The sequence below is a fragment of the Aspergillus aculeatus genome (assembly GCF_001890905.1).
Source record: "Aspergillus aculeatus ATCC 16872 unplaced genomic scaffold ASPACscaffold_1, whole genome shotgun sequence".
Classification (NCBI taxonomy): domain Eukaryota; kingdom Fungi; phylum Ascomycota; class Eurotiomycetes; order Eurotiales; family Aspergillaceae; genus Aspergillus; species Aspergillus aculeatus.
In genome coordinates, this window is record NW_017962976.1 from 1,800,139 (window position 1) to 1,820,526 (window position 20,388).

General features: G+C 52.6%; 6 protein-coding genes across 6 annotated transcripts; 3 read left to right on the plus strand and 3 right to left on the minus strand.

Moving 5' to 3' along the window:
• Positions 1-1,078: 1,078 nt before the first annotated feature.
• Positions 1,079-4,841, minus strand: niiA (nitrite reductase niiA; the record flags this gene model as incomplete). Its single annotated transcript, XM_020202216.1, has 9 exons — positions 1,079-2,066; positions 2,121-2,278; positions 2,336-2,808; positions 2,864-3,066; positions 3,118-3,648; positions 3,705-3,787; positions 3,845-4,384; positions 4,439-4,589; positions 4,660-4,841. The coding sequence occupies 9 exons, from the start codon at positions 4,839-4,841 to the stop codon at positions 1,079-1,081; spliced, it is 3,309 nt and encodes a 1,102-aa protein (XP_020061154.1).
• A 1,575-nt stretch (positions 4,842-6,416) lies between these two features.
• Positions 6,417-9,336, plus strand: niaD (nitrate reductase NiaD; the record flags this gene model as incomplete). Its single annotated transcript, XM_020198979.1, has 7 exons — positions 6,417-6,678; positions 6,740-6,839; positions 6,895-7,153; positions 7,203-7,438; positions 7,490-7,713; positions 7,767-8,390; positions 8,444-9,336. 7 exons carry the CDS (start codon positions 6,417-6,419, stop codon positions 9,334-9,336), a joined length of 2,598 nt encoding a protein of 865 aa, XP_020061155.1.
• Positions 9,337-9,714: 378 nt separating this feature from the next.
• ASPACDRAFT_56248 (tubulin gamma complex associated family protein) lies at positions 9,715-12,742 on the minus strand (the record flags this gene model as incomplete). Its single annotated transcript, XM_020203103.1, has 2 exons — positions 9,715-12,557; positions 12,622-12,742. 2 exons carry the CDS (start codon positions 12,740-12,742, stop codon positions 9,715-9,717), a joined length of 2,964 nt encoding a protein of 987 aa, XP_020061156.1.
• Positions 12,743-13,126: 384 nt separating this feature from the next.
• ASPACDRAFT_56249 (uncharacterized protein) lies at positions 13,127-13,939 on the plus strand (the record flags this gene model as incomplete). Its single annotated transcript, XM_020203104.1, has 4 exons — positions 13,127-13,307; positions 13,413-13,558; positions 13,650-13,842; positions 13,887-13,939. 4 exons carry the CDS (start codon positions 13,127-13,129, stop codon positions 13,937-13,939), a joined length of 573 nt encoding a protein of 190 aa, XP_020061157.1.
• Positions 13,940-14,424: 485 nt separating this feature from the next.
• ASPACDRAFT_74389 (isocitrate dehydrogenase (NAD(+)) IDH2) lies at positions 14,425-16,314 on the minus strand. The gene is made up of 5 exons (XM_020204201.1): positions 16,139-16,314; positions 15,998-16,063; positions 15,736-15,822; positions 15,545-15,667; positions 14,425-15,484 (listed from the first exon to the last, which is right to left on the minus strand). The coding sequence occupies exons 1-5, from the start codon at positions 16,226-16,228 to the stop codon at positions 14,693-14,695; spliced, it is 1,158 nt and encodes a 385-aa protein (XP_020061158.1). The 5' UTR covers positions 16,229-16,314; the 3' UTR covers positions 14,425-14,692.
• A 690-nt stretch (positions 16,315-17,004) lies between these two features.
• On the plus strand, positions 17,005-20,277 carry ASPACDRAFT_74390 (exocyst subunit SEC5). The gene is made up of 2 exons (XM_020204202.1): positions 17,005-19,398; positions 19,458-20,277. Exons 1-2 carry the CDS (start codon positions 17,011-17,013, stop codon positions 20,187-20,189), a joined length of 3,120 nt encoding a protein of 1,039 aa, XP_020061159.1. The 5' UTR covers positions 17,005-17,010; the 3' UTR covers positions 20,190-20,277.
• Positions 20,278-20,388: the final 111 nt, after the last annotated feature.

Sequence of the window (20,388 nt, forward strand, 5' to 3'; positions counted from 1 at the left end):
TCGGCAGCTAGAAAAATTTTCGCTGGGAATGGATCATCCCGATTTCTTGGTGTTGCTTGACTTTCGTCAATTTGCCTAACCGGCTATAGTCTCTCCTCCAGATTAGTCCCGACTAGTCTCTGAAACGACCTTGCTGAATGGTCATCCGTGGTGGATGGGAGGAGTATTGTGTCTCCATCTCGATGGAGACTCAGAAAAGGCGGGTGTTTCGGAGCGGTGTCAGAAGCTCTGAAGCCAATTTTTCTTTCTTTCTTTCTTTGTCTCTCTTCTTTATTTTTTTTTCCTTTTCATTTTTTGGTTCATGGTTTTCAAGATACATTGCTGAGGTAAATAGATTGTCAGAGAGCAAGCCACGGTTCGTAAAGCGAACCTGAGTGGACGATAGGGGATGGATGATAAGGGGGACTGGGGGAGTGTCGACGATAATAGGGGAGGTGGAAGTTTGTTTTTCAGGATTGATCCATGGATAAAAGCATTTAGTGGAGATCATGAGCCCACCGCCTGCACAGACCACGCGATGGGCTGATGTTCGGCAGTCAGTTGGCCGTCCAATTACATTCCATACATTAGACAAACCGCAAACGTGATGTTTCGTACCCTAACCTCCTGTGGTGGTAATATGTCCCTCCCTGCTACGGTACTAGATTCAATTGCCTTGAAATAGGCGAAGTCTTGAAATAGCAGAAAAATGATAGACACAGAAAATATTTGAGTAAAACTGGACGAAAGTGTATGTACCTATGCAGTAATTACCCCCCGTACAGTAAGGCCCACACAAAATCCCTTCTGCCGTTCAAGGAAGCTTCCGGGCATCCCTACGTACAATGGGATGAGATGATTCCTCCTTATGTTTCTTGTATCAAAATCCAGGCTTTGGCCTTACAACAATGCTCCAGTCAGCAAAATCTCTGTGTATTATATGCAAAGTTGTCGTAGGTATAGGATTAATGCTGTTAACATCAAATTGTCTTCATTAGTTTACAGAATTGGCACATGAGTTTCCAGCCGACGCACTGGCAACCTCAGGTATCTAACATAGCTTCGTGACAACTTCATCAAAGGCGAAAATTTGCAACCTCTACCAATCAATCACTCCAGATGGCGCCGCCCGCTTATTGGCCGGTACCTTCTCAGCCGTCTTCTTCCCACGGATACCCCGGTACTTCCTGTCATATTTCTGGAATGGGTCCGGTGCTTCTCCCTTCTTCACTTTCCATTTCTCTGTTCCGAGGAGTGAGTCCAGCTCGTCCACCGGGGGCAGCTTCAGGTAGACCCAACCATCAGCACGCTCTTCCACCGGAAATGTGGCAATGTTCATGCTCTCGTCGTTGGAACAGCGACCTGCCTGCTCCCCATTAAGCTCGAAGTTGCGCTTGTGATTTGGGCATGACACCCAGTACTTGCCGGCATCATCATCGCCGATCAAGCCATCGGACAGGACAAAAGCACGCTTATGAGGGCACATCTGCTGGGTCGCATAGAATTTGCCCTTAACTTTGAAGACAGCCAGCTGGGTGTCCCCGCGTTTGAGGTTTGCGGATGTAATGCCATCCGAGAAATGGTCTGCTTTGATCATAGGCTGCCACGAAAGACCGGACCATTGGTGGCCCTTGAAATCCGCCTTTGCAGGCTCATTAGACCAGTAGGTGGGTCTTTCTTGGCCACGCTCCTTGATGACCTCCACAGTCTCGACTGTCTCATCTGTGTTGGCGAATTGTTGGAAGTGTTTGCGCCGCTTGGGATCTCGGATTGTCTCCGTCCATTCGCAGAAATAACCGTCCACGAGCTCCTGCATTTGCTGCTCCATCTCCGCGCCAATCCCAAGCTTATCATCAACCACTACTTCCCGCAGGTACTCGATTCCACCAGGAAGGTTCTCTATCCAGCGGGCTGTTCGTTGAAGCTTATCCGCTGTGCGGATATAGAAAATGAGATACCGATCGATGAGGGGGATTACTTTCTCGGGCGGCACATCTTTGGCTAGGATCTCCGAGTGCCGGGGCTTGGCACCTCCATTGCCTCCAACGAAGATATTGAAACCCTTCTCGGTGGAAATTAGGCCAAAACTGGAGGATGTTAGCCTGATGTATCACCGAAGTCGAGAGATTTGTCTGACTTACTCCTTGTTCTGTGCCTCGGCACATTCTCTTACACATCCAGAAACAGCACCTTTGAGCTTGTGAGGAGATCGGAGACTCTTGTAGCGCTCTTCTAGTCGGATGGCCATTCCAACGCTGTCACCAATACCGAAACGGCACCAGGTCGTGCCCACACAACTCTGAAAAGAGATGTTAGTCATTTCTTACGATATAGCATGAAATTCGGCTGATCTCACCTTAACAGTTCGCAGGGACTTGGCATAAGCATGGCCACTCTCCATACCCGCATTCACGAGTTCTGTCCAAATGTCGAGGAGATCCTGCTTCTTTGCCCCGAACATGTCGATACGCTGACCTCCGGTGATCTTGCAGTATAGGCTGTATTTCTTTGCCACTTGTCCAATGGCAATCAACTTGTCTGCGGTAATCTCACCTCCGGGAACACGGGGAACCACAGAGAATGTACCGTTGCGCTGGATATTGGCAAGAAATCGGTCATTCGTCTCTTGTAAGTCATGGTATCCTTTATCCATGATATGGGGGTTGAAGAGACTCGAGAGAATGGACGCGATCGCAGGCTTGCACAGTTCGCAGCCAAGCGACTCGGGGTTCTTTCCGACAGCCCCCATCACATCTTCGAAAGTCTTCAGCTGTTTCACAGCGATGATATTGTACAGATCCACTCGTGAATGTGGGATGTGAGTACATACTATGCGGATGTCAATTTCCAATTTCTTAGCTTAGGTGAGGGGAAGTCAACATACAGTTGTTCGAGACTTCTTGGCCCATGTCCTGCATGGCCTTGTTGAAGATCGACTGCACTAAGGGCATGCAGCCGCCACAACCGGTCCCTGCTTTAGTGCACGATTTAACCTCGCCGATGGTTTTGCAGGTGCCACTTTTGATCTTGGCAACCAAATCCCCTTTGGTAACATTATGACAAGCGCAGATCTGAGTACTGTCGTCACTGTCCATCTGTTAGCCAATGCATGTAGTATGAAAAAGAAGCAAAACTTACAGGTCGTCTCCATTCTCCTCTCCGTCATTTTGTGCACCCAGGATAAACTGACTAGGAGGCACTTCTAGCTCTTTCTGCATCTTGACCATCTGGTTCAGTTTGAGGTAGTCCTTCGTATCTCCGATCATCATTCCGCCGAGCAAATATTTGCCATCCATGGTGAACAAGTATTTTTTGTAAACGCCACTGAAGGGATCTTTGTAGGTGAGTGCTTTCACTGATGATTCACTTTCCAACTCAGCCTCAGTGTCTTTCCGATCGGCTTGAAGTGAGGGCCTTTGACCCGGCAGAAACTTGGGCCCATCCCTGTCAGCGAAGAAGTCGCCAAAGCTGGCAACATCCACACCTAAGAGCTTCAACTTGGTGCTCAAGTCAGGCCTTGTGAAACTCTTTGGCTCTTTGTCAGGATTTGTCAGATTGTATGCCAAGACATCGGCCATCTCAATACCCGGCGCTATGATACCGAATGTCTGGTTTTCCCAGCTTGCGCATTCGCCGACAGCATAAATATCCTCAATGGATGTTTGCAGACTGCGAGAGTCGATTAGATAACGGTTGGTCGGCGTGAACTGATTACACAATCATACCTTTCATTAATGACAAAACCTCCTCGTCCCGCACACTGAATGCCGGCGGATTGCCCCAGCTCATCTCTGGGGCGTACTCCGATCTGGAAAGATGGTTAGCTTGAGAACATTCGCAACATCAGATGAGAAAAGAAGCATACAGCAAAGCAAATGCAAGAGCAGTCAATCTCCTCGCCATCCTCGAAGACGATTCCCGTGACGTTGTTGTCAGCGTCGGTCTTGATAGTCGCTACACGCTTCTGGTGCAGCACGTCCAAGCCCAGCTCTCGAATTTTGCGTGTCACGAGCGTCCCTGCGTCTCCATCGAGCTGTCTGGCCAACACCCACTTGTTACGATCAATCAGTTTCACATTTCCGAAGTCTCCAAGATCGGTCATGGCCTTCGCTGCTTCGAGACCTAGCAAGCCTCCGCCAACTGTGACTCCTGTCTCGCCTTTATGCTTTGACGCGAATTCGATGAGGTTCTCGAGGTCAGAGATGGTCCGGTAGACGAAAACCCCTTTTGCATCATGACCAGGAGTGTGAGTGGGGAGGACAGCATCAGAGCCAGTAGCAAGAACAAGAATATCGTAGGTGATGGTATCGCCTGTTGATGTCGTGACTAACTTGCGTTGGGGGATGATCTTGGTTACTCGTGTGTTGAGGTGGTAGTCGAAGGATCTATCTTTGACCGATCCATACTGATTGAAGTCAGTTACCACCCATGTGCAGCATCTGGATCACGGTTGTCTTACCCATTCTGTGGGGTTCAGATACAAGTCTTCGATCTTGCGGTGCTCGAAGAAGGAGGATAGGCCGACCCGATTGTATGCGACATGAGGCTCCTCCCCAATGACAAGAATATCGTATTGTCGACGATCTGCATCCTGCTTGATGATTTTCTCGCTATAGGAAGGCATGGGTAGTCAGCACGAGCTCCACTCATACTATACATTCTAGATGGGAGAGAACGCACATGAGCGAGATGGCAACCATGCCCAAGCCTACCACTACGATCTTCTGACGCGCACTCGAGTCATGTCTGCGCGGCTCCGTATCCAAGCTAGACTCCATTATTGATGACGTCTGGGGGTAGGCATTGTGGAGAGTGCCAGGAATGACAGGATCGCTGCTCCTGGATCCATCCAGCAGAGGCATGGTGGCGGAGGATGGGGACTCAGGAGGTCCTGATGTTGCAGCGGCTCACAGGGAATCACTAGAGGGTTGTCTGTGTCACCAAATGGCCAAGAAGCTTTCTACTCATATACTATTGCTGGTGTCATGGTGATTTCCGCCAAGGATGCTGATAAGCGCCTGCAGACAAATTGACTGATCTGAGGCATTGTCTTTCTCCGTGGCATTACATTCAGAGACAAATTATGAGACAATCGATTGGGCCAATTTTTAGCCACAATCAGGGCCTCTGCGCCCCGCCAGGTCGATCGTAGGAGCCACCGTTCATGGGTACGAGCCGTGGATCGGAGATATTAGAGCGAATGGATAAGGATTAAGGCACTGGGGGGGCGGGGGGGAATCAAGCGCTCAGATACCATTCTGGACCCAGCAAGGTTGTTTCTTTGCATGTCTCCGCGGAGAAAGGGTAGGAGATGGGGGAGATGGGGAGATTATGATTGATAGTCGGGTGAAGATAGAGAATCGTGATGGTCTTACCAACAATAGTCCCGATGCTTATCGAAAATGCTGATAAGCCAAGCTGATCCACCCGATTGGGTGCATGAGCATTGTGCAAGATATGCGCATGCTGAGTCAGATAGGCTTATGCAGCTCTCGCTTCTCTACTTCCGTCTCCTCCAAACATTCTTCCTCAATGCATGGCGATGATGGAAATGGCGCAAATGAGGCCCATCTGCCCATCCCTTACGAATTAGTTACGGCCGAATCGGCTCTCCGATGTCAGACCCGGCCTCGACAACCTCACACCTCCTCGTAATCAGTCCGATGGAGTTGGGTGTGGGTCCGGTGGATCTCGAACTACTTACCGTCCGGCACCGGCCTTGTTCATCGCTCGTTTTCTGGTTCTCGTCTCATTCTCCGCGGCCAAAATGGACCTTCTTTTCCCTCTATTTCTCATCGGGGATTTTTTCTTCCCTTTTTTTTTTTTTTTTTTTTTTGTATCTCATTTTATTATTATTTGCCTCTCGCCTAATCATTATTTCCCCTAGTCTATGCTATAGTCTGATTTTAAGGGGATTTTTGTACTGTTTTTTTATTTTTATTTATCCACTACACCAGAATGCGCCAGACCAGAACAAGCTTGCCTTGGGAGGCGAACAAGGACTGGAATTCGAAGTAGACTTCCTCTGCTCCTTACGTCTTTCTCCCGTGTCTGCCATTTCACTTTCTGTTACCTGGTTATACCTCACTTTGACTCCCCGCGGAAATATCCCTTCCCGACCCCGTGCAACTATTCGCAGCCAGCGAGACTGTTGCCCTGTGCTTCGTGGGTAGACCAGATCCCGCAGGCTGATTGTTGCTTGTTAAGCTAATTTAAATGCCGGATCTTATAGTTTTCCCCCCTAGGATCCCAAATTCTGCCCGGAGTACTGCCGATTATTTGACTGCCCGAGGCTCTCTCATTCCCTATTTCTCAGTTTTACAGGCATCCTGCCGGACCCTCAGGCGTGTTAGAGCCCTGACTCAGGGTAATAGCTATATCTGCTCGTACTCTGGCCGTTTATCTGGCCCTTGCGTTGAAGAACGTACCAGTTCATTATGACGACAGTCACAGAAGTGAGGGCGGAGATCCTCACTGTCCCGCTCAAGTCGGGCCCCATCACGGTAGAGCAGGAGGAATTCTCGAGGGTTGAACTCGCAGATATACCCCTACCGCCTCCATCCAAAGAGCCTACGGAGGTTCTGAACGTGGACAAGCCGACGCCTGATTACCACGTTCCTCGCGACCCTCGTCTGATCCGATTAACGGGTGTGCATCCGTTCAACGTTGAGCCGCCACTTACTGCATTGTATAATGAAGGTCAGTGGCTCCCAGTATCAGACCTTGGTCATGGAATGTCCAATCTGATAGACACACAAAGGGTTCTTGACTTCTCCGGAACTATTCTATGTCAGAAATCACGGGCCTGTCCCTCTAGTCAAGGATGAAGACATTCCCAACTGGGAGATCAGTATTGAAGGGTCAGTACCATATCTCACGACAATACAGGCAATCATTTGCTGACAATTGATGAAGTCTGGTGGAGAAGCCGCTAGTCTTGAACTTTCGTCAGATACTACAGCAATACGACCAGATCACTGCCCCCATCACCATGGTATGCGCCGGAAATAGACGCAAAGAACAGAACACCGTAAGGAAATCCAAGGGTTTCTCATGGGGCTCAGCGGGATTGTCAACGGCGCTCTGGACCGGTCCCATGATGGCGGACATTCTGCGCAGTGCTAAGCCTCTTCGAAAGGCCAAGTACGTTTGCATGGAGGGTGCGGATAAATTGGTAAGTCTTCATAGCATCCGTAAACGATTGGTGTTTAACAATATGGTAGCCCAATGGATACTACGGTACATCCGTCAAGCTCAACTGGGCCATGGATCCTAATAGGGGAATCATGCTTGCCCATAAGATGAACGGAGAGTCTCTTCGTCCAGACCATGGTCGCCCTCTTAGGGCCGTTGTACCCGGTCAAATCGGTGGCCGGAGTGTCAAGTGGCTGAAGAAGCTGATTCTTACCGATGCGCCAAGCGACAATTGGTACCATATTTATGATAACCGAGTTCTACCGTAAGTCCCGCAGCTTCCCAGGGGAAAGACTCGTTGTCTAACAATTAACAGCACAATGGTATCACCTGAAATGTCTGCCAGTGATCCTAACTGGTGGCGTGATGACCGGTATGCAATCTACGACCTCAACGTCAACTCTGCCGTTGCATACCCTCAGCATAAGGAGATGCTTGATCTCTCGTTGGCTGGACCAACGTACATTGTCAAGGGCTACGCATATGCAGGTGGTGGAAGGAGAATCACACGAGTCGAGATCTCTCTTGATAAAGGCAAAAGTATGGTCCTCACTTGCCAGCCTTCATGTCAGATGAAGCTAACGTTTCTTCAGCCTGGCGGTTAGCGGACATCACATATGCTGAAGATAAATATCGCGAATTCGAAGGCGATCTGTTTGGTGGCAAAGTGGACATGTCCTGGCGCGAAACATGCTTCTGCTGGATCTTCTGGTCCCTTGATATTGCCATACCTGAGCTTGCAAACACCGATGCCATTCTCGTCCGGGCAATGGACGAAGCCCTAAGTATCCAGCCACGTGACATGTACTGGTCTGTTCTGGGAATGATGAACAATCCTTGGTTCCGAGTGAGCATTACAAAGGAGAATGGAATGCTCTTCTTCGAGCATCCGACTGATCCTACTGGTCCTGGTGGCTGGATGGAGCGTGTCAAGAAGGCGGGAGGTGACCTGGCGAACGGCAATTGGGGCGAGCGTCACGAAGGAGAAGAGCCAGCAGTGCCTGAGGTCGAGAAGGAGATCAACATGAAGAAAGAAGGCGTGACCCGTGTGATCGATCTGCAGGAGTTCAAGAGCAATTCCAGTGAGGAAAAGCCTTGGTTCATTGTGAATGGGGAAGTCTACGACGGCACCGCTTTTCTCGAAGGTCATCCTGGTGGGGCCCAGAGCATCATCTCATCCGCCGGACTGGATGTATCAGAGGACTTTCTCGCCATCCGTAAGTCAGCCTAGTAATCTGCAACAGCCGTTCGAACACTAATCCGCCAACAGACAGTGAAACTGCGAAGAAGATGATGCCCGACTATCACATCGGTACGATGGACAAGGCCTCCCTGGAGGCACTCAAAAATGACAACGCACCGGAATCCAGCGAGCCACGCGCCGAGTTCCTCCAATCACGAGCGTGGTCGAAGATGACACTCACTAAGAAAACCGAAGTATCATGGGACACACGTATCTTCACCTTCCAGCTTGAGCATGACAAGCAGACTCTGGGTCTTCCCATCGGTCAGCACCTCATGATCAAGGTACCGGACCCAGCTTCAAGCACGGAGTCCATCCTTCGCTCCTACACCCCGATTTCAGAAACCAGCCAAAAGGGCACGATGGATCTGCTGGTCAAGATCTACTTCGACACCCCCACACAGAAAGGCGGCAAGATGACCACAGCGCTGGAGAAGCTTCCCCTGGGGTCGGCCATCGACTGCAAGGGCCCCACGGGTCGATTCGAGTACCTCGGCCACGGCAAGGTCCTCGTCAGCGGCAAGGAGCGTGCCGTGCGCTCCTTCAAGATGATCTGCGGCGGCACCGGGATCACGCCCGTCTTCCAGGTCCTGCGCGCGGTGATGCAGGACCAAGCGGATCCCACCACGTGCGTGGTCCTGAACGGCAACCGACAAGAGGAGGATATTCTGTGCCGCACGGAACTCGACGCCTTTGCGGCGATGGACAACAAAAAGTGCCAGATCGTCCACACCTTGACCAAGGCGCCCGATAGCTGGACCGGTCGTCGCGGACGCATCTCCGAGGACATGCTCCGCGAGTTCGCGGTCAACGACGGAGAGAGTATGGTGCTGGTCTGTGGCCCCGAGGCCATGGAGAAGTCGGCCCGCAGGATCTTGCTGGCGCAAGGCTGGGCGGAGTCCGACCTCCACTTTTTCTGATTCTTGGTCGGTTTTGGCTTGTGGCCGGGTTCGTGGTTGGGCTAGTGTGGTATGGTTGGCACTACATTCGCACGTCCGTGGCTTGTAAATATGGTATTGTTATAATAGATGCACACATACCGGCAATTTACATGTTTCCAGTAGATATCACTCGAGATACTAGCTTGTTCCACCCTGTTTGTCCATCTAGTCGTTCCGGTTGAAACGAGCTTGAGCCGCCCCATTGAAGGCTTTCCACCATGTATCTAATATTAGGATATTATGTACTTAACGTCCCTATGTATATCCACATTAACTTGTAGTAGCTTTCCATGATACTCAATCAAGATATGACCCCTACATCGTCGCAGACCCACAACCCTCAAGAAGAATGCGCCCTCAATAGTAAGCCTTCACCTCCAACCGCGCGAGCAAATGATCAAACACGCTCGTCAGGCCCTCCCTCCCCCACGCTCTCCGACCAGTAAACGAGGAAGACACCGGCTCAACACCACTAGCACCACCACCATCCACGCCCCTCAAACACGCCAGGAACCCCGCGACCTGTTTCCGGAACAGGAGATACAAGCGACGGACCTCCTCCACGGCCTGGGGACCCCTCACCCCGTCCGCCCCGTCGACCAGCGAGAAAGGCGCGAACTCCAGTATCGAAGTGAAGCACGCCTCGAGCCACCGCCTCGCCTTGTCCAGTTGCTGATGATTATCGTGTTGTGCTTCTTGTGCAGAGCTCTGATCCGACTGCTCAAGCTCCAGCTCCGCCTCGCCGCTCAACATCATCGCCCGCAGCATCTCGTCCAGCATGGCCTCGTGCATCTCGCGGAGCCGCGGCACCGAGCCGGCGGCCGCGTCGATCGCGCCATCGATGTCCCCGCGGTCTAGACACGCCTCGACGCGGGCCAGACGGTCCTGGAAGCGCGTCCACGCCGCGCCGACGGCGACGTGGCAGCAGTAGTCGGCGACGGCGAGGACGAAGTGCTGCGCCTCGACGCGGAAGCGCTGGTAGATGTTGTGCGGGTCGCCGGACAGGGAGGTGCGGGCCGTGGCGTCGCGGATCAGCGTCGTCGCGACGGAGACCATGCGCTGGAGACGGAGGAGGTGTTTGAAGAGGAGATCGTATTTGGTGAGGGCGTTCGCGGTGAAGATCGTGGCGAGGACGGCGGTGGGCGGGGTGTAGATTAGCCGGAGGAAGTCGAGCGCTTCGAGCGCGTGCGGGTTGCGGGCGCGCTGGGTGGCGGCGGGGCTGAGGGTGCGGATTGAGAAGCTTAGGGTGTCGTTGGGTTGGGGGTCGTTGGTGGGGTTGGTTGTGTTCTTGGTGGAGGAGGAGGAGGAAGAAGATTCGTCGAGGAGACCGATCAAGACGAGGCGCAATTCGGAGCTGGCGGGGGGCCAGGTGTCGCGGCTACGGGTCCCCAAGCGAAGGCCGGTGTGGACGGCGGTGCGGACGACGCCGGATTTGCGCTCGCCGCTGGTCATCTCGGGATCGAAAAGGGCGTGGAAGAGACGGGTGGTGAAGAAGCCATCCCCCAAGAGTTGGAAGCGCCATTGGAGGGTGAGGTGGGTGCGCAGGTGGTGTTCTTTGAAGAGCATGTGTAGGCAGGAGTAGTCGATGAGAATGGCTTGAGAGGATAGGAGAGGCGCGAGGGACAGGTAAGGCGTGGATGTCAGTTCGGGACTGAGGTCGTGGCTCTGGGTGTGCGGAGACTCGAGGTGAAGTGGACGGGCTTCTTCGATTAGGCGTCCGAGTCGACTCTGCGACAAAGCCGCGTCGTCTGGCAGGAGGCCGGCTGTCTTCGAGGCCTTGTCGATGTCGAGCAACTCGAACGCCCCGTCAGTCTCGCTGTCCGTCTCGTGGTTCGGAGCAAGTGACGCTGCAGCGGCGGGTGTGTCGAGCTGTTCCCCTCGGTTGTATTTCAGGATTGCAGCACGCAGCCGCGCCTCGTAATCAGATGCCTTTCTCTGAATCTTCTCGATGTCAAACCAGCTGCCAGCACAGTCAAGCTTGACGGACTCAGCACCATAGGCCGCGTGGCTTGCGATTGGGTGTTGTGGGTGATTTCGCTTGAGAAGCCGTAAACTCCGTCCAGTTTCGAAGATAAGCTGTGCCTGGTCCGAAGGAACGAAAGATGGCATCAAATCTGGGAGGAATCTATAATCGACTGTTGTCGCCCTAGACGAGAATGTGTGGGTATCCGTTGTCTCGCGAAACACAAAGGTTCTCCCGCTGGACGCGAGCTCAATCGAAGTCAAAGTCTCCGGCTGGAACCCCACCCAAGTTTCCACATAAGAGAGCCAAGGTTCCATAACCCGAGCAATAACTTGTCGCAAAAGAGGCTCCATCTGGCCAAAGACCTGTGAGAAGTGGGCCGCTCGTTCGAGGACGATGGAGATCAGTTGGGTCTCGGACACTGATCCCTGGACAGCGTCAACCATGTTCGCTAGCACATGCACGAGATCCCCACATTGCGCGAAGAGGCTCTTGATCTGAAGGAGTGAAGCAATATGGCTGACATGTCTGGCGAGTTGCTTTTCAAGGGTGTAGATGATAACCGCTGCTGCGCTAGAGAAAGCGCTGAGCGTCGATAGTTCGTTCGACTTGACAGGAATCCTGTCTACGAAGCGTCGAATCTTCTGCATTTTGGTTCCGCACTCAATCAAATCAGTTGTGACCGCCTTGAGTGTAGTAGAAGTGATGCCGGAGATGCGAAGATTGTCGTGCACGACCTCGAATGTGTTATGTTGTTCATTGTAGCGAAAGAACTTGGAACCCCAGCCCAATCCGAGTCTAAACAAGGCCTGGAAATAGACACCGTTGCGAACAATGAGATGTCTTTCTGGGCTGTTGTTCTTGGCAGCCTGATGTGCTAATGCTGCGTCGAAGCCTTTGGCGCCGGACTCGCTGAAATATGCGGTTACTTGCTCACGGTGGTTTCGGTCAAAGAACTTCTCCCAGGAATTAAGTGAGACTTCATGGTCAGGATTAGGCAGAATGTTATCCGGCGCCCAGATGTCATCAAGAGGCTGTTGCCCGACTTCCGTTTGTTCCGTCTCCTCGTTTTGATCGAAACTTGTCTCGAACTGGCTTTCGCTCGAGGTATCTAATGTCGGTAGCAGTGGTGGTTCCGGGTCACAGAAGCTGGTTTCGAAAACGTCGAGCTCAGGTATCCGAGGCGCAACCTTGTCAAAGATGTCTAGAGGTAGTTTGAAGACTCCGCCGGAGAGATCTAATCAATGTTTCCTTTGGTTAGTCCAATTGCGCGCAACCGTGCCGGCAACAATTGTACACACCTGGTAGCCTCTCATCCCACGGCAGGGCCTCCAACGGCTGCAGACATTGCAGAGTGAACTCGGAGAGTCTCCACAGACCCTCACTCGAGAACGGGTCCCTGACACACTCATCCAAGTCCATTGTCACTTCTCGAGTAAACAAACCGCACACCGCAACGGCCTCTGAGCAAAGGGTTGCTCCGAACAAATCGTCATCGTCGGGAAATTGCGACGCGTTTCAGACTGACAGCGCGAGATCACCGGCTCACTAATAGGCAGGTTACCTGAAACGGGTTAGTTTCCCCCAGGCTAAGGTACGCCCGGGCCACCGCTTGTTCGGGAAACCGAGAGGAGGAACCTTGAATTCAGGTTCACCCGCAGCTAACCTGCTGTTGCTTGCATCTCCGGACATTGAGAGCTACAAGGAAGCTCAATTGACCAAATCACGGCGATACTACCCCCTCTCCAACCGTTCCTCTCGCTTACTTACTTTTCATCACACGCGCGACACACACAAATAATCACTATGCCCCCTCGAAAGAAAGCCAAGCTCACCCCCCCAGGCGGCACCACCGAACCCTCCTCCGCAAGCGCCGCCGCCCCGGGGGGAACCCAACCGCCCGCCGACTACGACCCGGTCACAGACCCCTGGACAGATGAGCAAGAGACAGCATTGTTGAAGGGGATCATCAAATGGAAGCCCGTCGGTACGTTAGGCCCGCAACGAGTTCCACTCGAAGAATTCTAAAAGCGGATTGCGAATCTGCTTTGGGCTGACTTGTGTGTGCTGCACCGCACCGCCGCCTTGATAGGCATGCATAAACACTTCCGCATGATCGCTATCTCGGAATTCATGAAGAGTCAAGGATACGCGCCCGCCAATGCCGAACATACTCGAATCCCTGGGATCTGGAAAAAGCTAGACACCTTGTACAACCTCCCAGCTCTGGATGAACGTGTAAGTCTCTTGACTTGTGTTATGCGCCCATCTCCAGGCGCGTCACGGCTGTTACTGAAGGTTGACTCAATTGTCCTGACGTGCATTTTAGGAAGATTCCCTGATCACCGATATCCCCGATGACGTGGATGGCACAAAGGAGTTCTATTGCCCATTCGAGCTTCCCGAGGACGAATACGGCGACCTGATGTTCGAGAGAAGATTGGCTATGGAGGGATCCCCGTCGCCGGATCCGAGTGGACCGGCGGATTCGCGAAGAGGGAGCACGGTGGCTGATACGGATGGTACGTTTTGGTTTCCAATGAACCCTAAGCCCTCTCAGTTTTAGGTTCGACATGGGCGCGCGTTGTGAAGCTCTATGTTCCCGTTGATGGAGGTTAACTGACTATCCTTTCCGGAGATTTAGAACCCCGCTCGTCTCCCGCGCCCTCGCGAGGGAGGAAACCCGGTCGTGGTGGACGGCAAGGGGGCCGTGGTACGCGCTCATCGCGACTGCAGGTTGAGATTGAGACTGTCGGGAAAGGTTCAGGCAATGACGAGGACGAAGGGGAGTCGGGCGATGAGTCGGACGAAGGGGATGAGGACGGTTCGGACGGGGCCAAGGACGATAGCGATCCGGACGAGGCCGATGGAGATGCTGGGGGCTCACCGACGACACGGAGCACGCGCGCGCAAACGTCTCGATCGAAACAGAAGGAGAAAAAAGGCGCAGGAACAGGCACGAGAAGAGGCGGCCGGAGACGACAGGCTTGAAGGCCGTCAGGTGCGCATGATTGTTCTTTTTTACTACTGCAAGAGGTGATACCTGGAGCTAGGAGCTGGCGTTTGGGGTTTGTCTATCTTTGTACGATTACGTTTGCCTATTTCGGTATCACCGCATTTCAGGTGGTATCCATGAATTCTTATCGGGTTGTTGATCATGCTCCCCAACATTAACCACAAATATCATGAAGTTTCACTGTCATTATACATGCACCCAAGCATATCACAGCTTTTTAAGACAAAGTGATAATATAGCATCTACATACATTGAGGGACATATAGGATTTGAGTACACATTTAGTCTAGTCATTCACAGGCTAAAGGAAAAGAACAAGGTATAAAGAGGGAATAGTACAATCGTAGCTTAATCCCTTACAGACGCGACATGATGGCCTCGGCATACTCGTGGGTCTTGGCCTTACCGCCAAGGTCACCGGTGAGGGCCTTACCCTCGGCAAGGGTGTCGAAGGTGGCCTTCTGGATACGAGCAGCGTGCTCAGTGAGACCCATGTGCTGAAGCATCATGATACTGCTCAGGAGCAGAGCAGTGGGGTTGGCAAGGCCCTTGCCAGCAATGTCGGGGGCGGATCCGTGGACAGCCTCGAAGATCGAGCACTCGTCACCAATGTTACCGGAGGGGGTCAGACCGAGACCACCGATGAGACCGGCGCACATGTCGGAAAGAATGTCACCGTACAGGTTGGGCATGACAAGAACCTTGTCGTTGTAAGGAGCGGGGTCGGTAACGATCTTCAAGCAGGAGTTGTCGAGGAGCTCGGCGTCGAACTCAATATCGGGGAACTCCTTGGCAATCTCGCGGGCGAGGTTGAGGAAGAGACCGTCGGACATCTTCATGATGGTGGCCTTGTGCACGACACGGACCTTCTTCTTGTTGATGGAGCGGGCATACTGGAAGGCGAAGCGGAGGACACGCTCGGAAGCCTCACGGGTGATGAGCTTGATGCTCTGGACAACACCGTCGACGACGACGTGCTCAATGCCGGAGTATTCACCCTCGGTGTTCTCACGGATCAGGACGGTGTCGACGTTGTCGTAGGGGGTCTTGTAGCCGGCAATGGAGCGGCAGGGACGCACGTTGGCGAAGAGGTTGAAGGTACGACGGAGGGTGAGGTTGAGAGAGACGTGTCCCTTACCGACAGGGGTCTATTAAGGGTGCTTATTAGCCAATGCTTCTATAGTAGCAACCGTAGAATGCGAACTTACAGCGAGGGGACCCTTCAAGGCAACGTAGTTCTTCTGCACGCTCTTGATGGCCTCGTCGGGAATGGCGGTCTTGCCATCCTTCAAGATGGGAGTAACATCGACGGGCTCCCACTTGATAGGGGCCTAGATAGCGATACTGGTGAGTATTGGATGATGCGACACACAGATGGTCGAGGATGGGAGAGCTTTACATTAGCGGCAGCGAAGATGTCCTTCACCGACTGGGAGATCTCGGGGCCGATACCATCACCCTCGATCAGGGTAACAGTGTATTTTCCCTAGAACCAAATCGTTAGAGCCATGTTTGGATAGATCTCCGTATAGTATGGTTTGCGAATCCAGGGAGAAAGGAGGAACTGTCGATGATCGCGGCGGAAGTTGCCGGACCAAAGGACATGGACGGGCAGGTATGGGGAAAAAAAGTTCAGGCGGTTGGCCCGGAGCGCGACATACATCAGAACCCTTCTGTCCCTTGAACTTAGCGACGCGCTCGTCGGCAGCGGCGGAGTAGGAGCGAAGCTATACAAATGGTCAGCTTCAAAGATCTAGCTTGTCCCAGAACGAATCGGGACAAAGGCTCTGTCCGATCCTTACCTGAGAGAGAGGCGACACAATGCGAGGGGACACACGTGTGGTCCGCAAGCATTGGCGGGCGGGAGCGACAAAGTTCCTAGCAGCGATCATTGTGACAGGTCCCCGAGAATACAACGACGGAGGGGTGCGAGAATAAGATAGAGGATACGATAGGAAGGATTGGTGAAGAAAGAGGGGAGAGGTGAGGAGAGAAGAGGAGAGGAGAGGAGGGAGGAGAGGAGATGGGAAGGATGGGAAGGGAAAGGCGGCGGGCACGGGCGGTCGGTGCGGGCGGACTGGACTGGCTTTGCTGTGTGAAAGCAGTTTGAACCTGAATGAGTGTGAACTTCCCTGCCCAGTCTCGGCAGCGCCGCTCCCGGTCCGACCAGACCAGCAGCCATCCAGGCATGCCGTGTGTGGCCGTTTGGCTGTTTGGCTGTTTTGGCCAACTGGACCCACGATCAGATAACTGAACTACTCCGGAGTAGACTACCTCCTACGTATTCCGACCGTCCCTTGTCAGGCCTGCCAGGTGGTGATGCAGTACTAACCTAATGCTGGGAAACACGGCACGTTTTAGCTTTATCCACTACTCATGTTATCCTTGCCTTCTTAGGAAATCTGACTTCTCTCTTTTTACCCTTGCTCCACCACGCTTAGACTACCTGTACAGTATAGCTGTGTGTGTGAATATATGACGCTGTGACAGCCTAATTGTCTTCTCCTTAGTCTGTCGCACCCTTGGCACGATCACGACGACAACCAAACCACAACCACAACCACCACCACCACCTCCTCCTCCTCCTCCTCCTCCTCCTCCTCCTCCTCCTCCGCCTCCTCCTCCTCCTCATCATCATCCTCCTCCCTCCTCCTTCGGTAATTTCGTCCTCACCATGACTGAGGTCGACGTGGCCAGTTACTATAATCTCCCATCGGCTTTTCCTGAAGAATGGCCCGCAGAGTTGGACGAAAGCGATCCAGAGGAGGCCGAGGCGCTGGAACGCCGCGGCTCCCGCTCGGAGCGATCTCGCTACTTCGCCTTGGAGCGCAACAATAGCACTCGAAAGAGTGTCACCTTAGGTTCATTCAAAGGGAACAATGGGCGGGAGAATCTTAAGGTGGATGAACCGGACCCCCTTGGAATGGGCGACAGCGTGCTCAAGATCCTTAAAGCTCGAGGCTTATCTCTGGACGAAGAGAGCCGTTTACGAAATCAATTCTTGCTCTCTTCAACCTCGTTCTCGCCTTCACTGTTCCTTTCTCAAGTGCATTCCGACGCGTCGATACAATCCCTCCTCGATGGCCTCGATTGTCTCTCCCGATCCATCGACCAGAAGTCCGCATCCCTGAAAGTCCTCGTCGAAGCAAACTTTGAGCGCTTCGTCCGAGCGAAGGCCACGATTGATAGCGTCTATACGGAAATGAAAACCCAAGGTCAGAAGGAGGAACTGTTAAGTCCCCAAGGTCACCGCAGGTCGGTTGGACATTTCCGAAACCTTTCCGGTAGCAGGCACAGCATCTCCACTACCGCCATTGCAGAGGTTGGACCCGGAAAGAATGCTCTCACCAAGGAGAGCGAGTACGGCATGAAGGGTATCCGAGTGCCTCTGCTGGAAGCGTCCGTGAAGGCTGAGGAGGTGTGGGGGCCAGCTTTGGGCGGTCGCGAGAGAGAGCAGGTGCTGAAATCAGTGGTGGAAATGATGGAAAAGCACCGGGATATTTATGAGATCGGAGGGCAACTGTCGAAGTCGATCAAGCAGCGAGATTATGATTCTGTTTTTGAGCAATTTCGCAAAGCACGCTCTCTTGCGAAGACCGCTAAGAACATCGCCGAAACCGCGACAGGGAGGGAGCGGCCACTGACCGATGAGGAAACGCACGTTATCTTGGCCATGGGAAGGATGTGGATAGATGTGGACCAGCAGATTCAAGCGTTCAAGCGTGATCTATGGAGGCGTTTGAGCGATGCGCCTACAACATCAACGACCATCACAGCAACTGGTCCAGTCGAGGAGCACATGGAGTTGATATGTGCTCTTCTAGAATTAGGGGTGGATGACAATCCTATCTGGGTCTGGCTTCTTAGCCGGTATGATTTCCTCAAGACCAAGATCATAGCTTTCTGTGAGCGTTGCAAATCAGAGATAGAGATTCTGAGACGCCGGCTTGCTAGCGGTGAGAAACCGACACCTCAAGCAGTGGCCTCGTATCTACGCCTCGCACCACGCGATAATTCCAAAGAAAACGAGTCAATGCGAGATACTGATCAGGTGATTGAGTTGTGGGGGTGCATCAATACCTACTTGACCAGGCTTTTATCTTCTCAGGGGGGTCTTCTTGGTGAAGTGTTCGACTTCTGGGAGGTAGCGCAATCCTTCATCGGCGGCAGCAAGCAAAAGCTTTTACCAGCCGGGTTCGAGGGGGAAAGCCGTAAGCACCACCGGCTGTCCTCCAGTGATGTGAGGGATCTGCAGAAAGGCGCCGTTGAGCTTGTTAACTTGATTCGCGAGAGTGTACTGTCCCTGTTTGCTGACCCGCCGGTGGATGATGTGTCTCTCCTCACATCTCCGATTTCCGCAGCGAGTCCCAACAGCCCAGGAAGCCTCGGAGTAACTCCTACGGAATCGCGTTTCAAGCTGGACCCAAAGAACATGCCCTTTCCTACTCCCAAACGCGGGGAATATTGGGAAGACTATGCTTTCTGGCCGCCGTTTTCGAATTCCGTCAGCGGTGTGCATTATCTCAGTCAATTTCTGGTAACAATTGGAACAGCGGCTAGTGAAATGGCCGCTCTGGAACCGGTGTCGAGTAGCGGCAATACTCACGATCTCCTCAAGTCGCTTGTTAGTGTCGCCCGTGAGCGCTCCGTGCGTGTGGCCTGCGCGGCCTGGGGCAAGGATGCCGAAATCTGCAAGATGCTTGAAGACTGGACACGAGACCCGGAAAGAAGGGATCTTACGAAGATGCCTGGCCTATTCGTTTCCTTTGAGAATGCCATCATTAGTGGCATGCAAAGAATACTCTATATCTCGGAGGCTATGGTGAAGGCGGGCTCTGTAGATATCGTTACACAGCCATCTACAAAGCTGTTGCTCATGGTGCGCAGCCAGTTTGTGTCGAGCGTCTACAAAGCTCTCAGTGGACTCGTCGAGAATGCGGAACATCCCGCATCTACAGACGGGGAAGATGAGTGGGTTCTAGCTGGACCGACAATCACCAGAACCACAACTGATCCAGCAACATCCCTGCTTATAGCAGACGCGGTTGATGTTCGTGATCGTGTGAGTACTTGCCCTTGCCCTTTTCCCAACTGCTTTATTGGAAATTGACTGTGATGTAGAATGTGCGCCTGCTGTTGACTTTATCGAACATCAAGGCCTTCCAAGCCGACCTTGTTCCTCAGCTAGTTGCATACTTTGAGAACTCCTTCTCGGTGAAATTGACCGAAGAGGCAACGACTATCCGGGACGTACTCGGCCAGATAGAAGACCGTTTGTTCCAATCATACACCAAACCGACCATCAACAAACTAAACTCAACAATCATTGAGAGCATTGCTGGACCCGACTGGGAACCAGCTGGTGACTCGCGGCCAGAGCAGGTTCGCCCATATGTGTATAACGCGATGTTGGCACTTGTATTGGTTCATACAGAAATTACAACCACAATTCCGTCCACCCTGTTGACCACGGGAAGTCGTTCACTCTCGGCCGCACAGTCGCCTCTACTATCAGTCATCCTCACATATCTGTTGACCCAGATCTCAACGTCTCTTTTGACCGCCTTCAGCACACGGTCCCAGTATACGCTCGCCGCTTTGATGCAGGCGACGCTCGATACGGAGTTCATCGCGCAAACCATGTCCCAATACTCAACTGACGAGGCATCGGCCATCCAGAGCCAAATCTATGTGGAACTGGACCGTCGAACCACTCACGAAGCTCGCGCGCGACTGCAGTCAGAGCTGAGCGAAATGCGGGTCACCCTCAAGCGATTGAGAGAGAAGACAAAGGGGGAGTTCGCTTGTTTCAGAAAACCACGCAGCGGGGGAGGGCACAAAGCGTCCGCATGAGTAGTCTTTCAGCACTAGCTATGTTATGCATATGAGTCTAAAACAATCTCACACAACATACATACGTAGATGCATGCACCTGTGTATGTACAATAAATCAATCAATTTCGAACTCTGATCGTAATAAGTTCGCGGGTATCATATTTTTTTTACCAGTTCTTGCTCCCTCCTCAGGAATCGCGTCCCTTTTCCAAGCTCC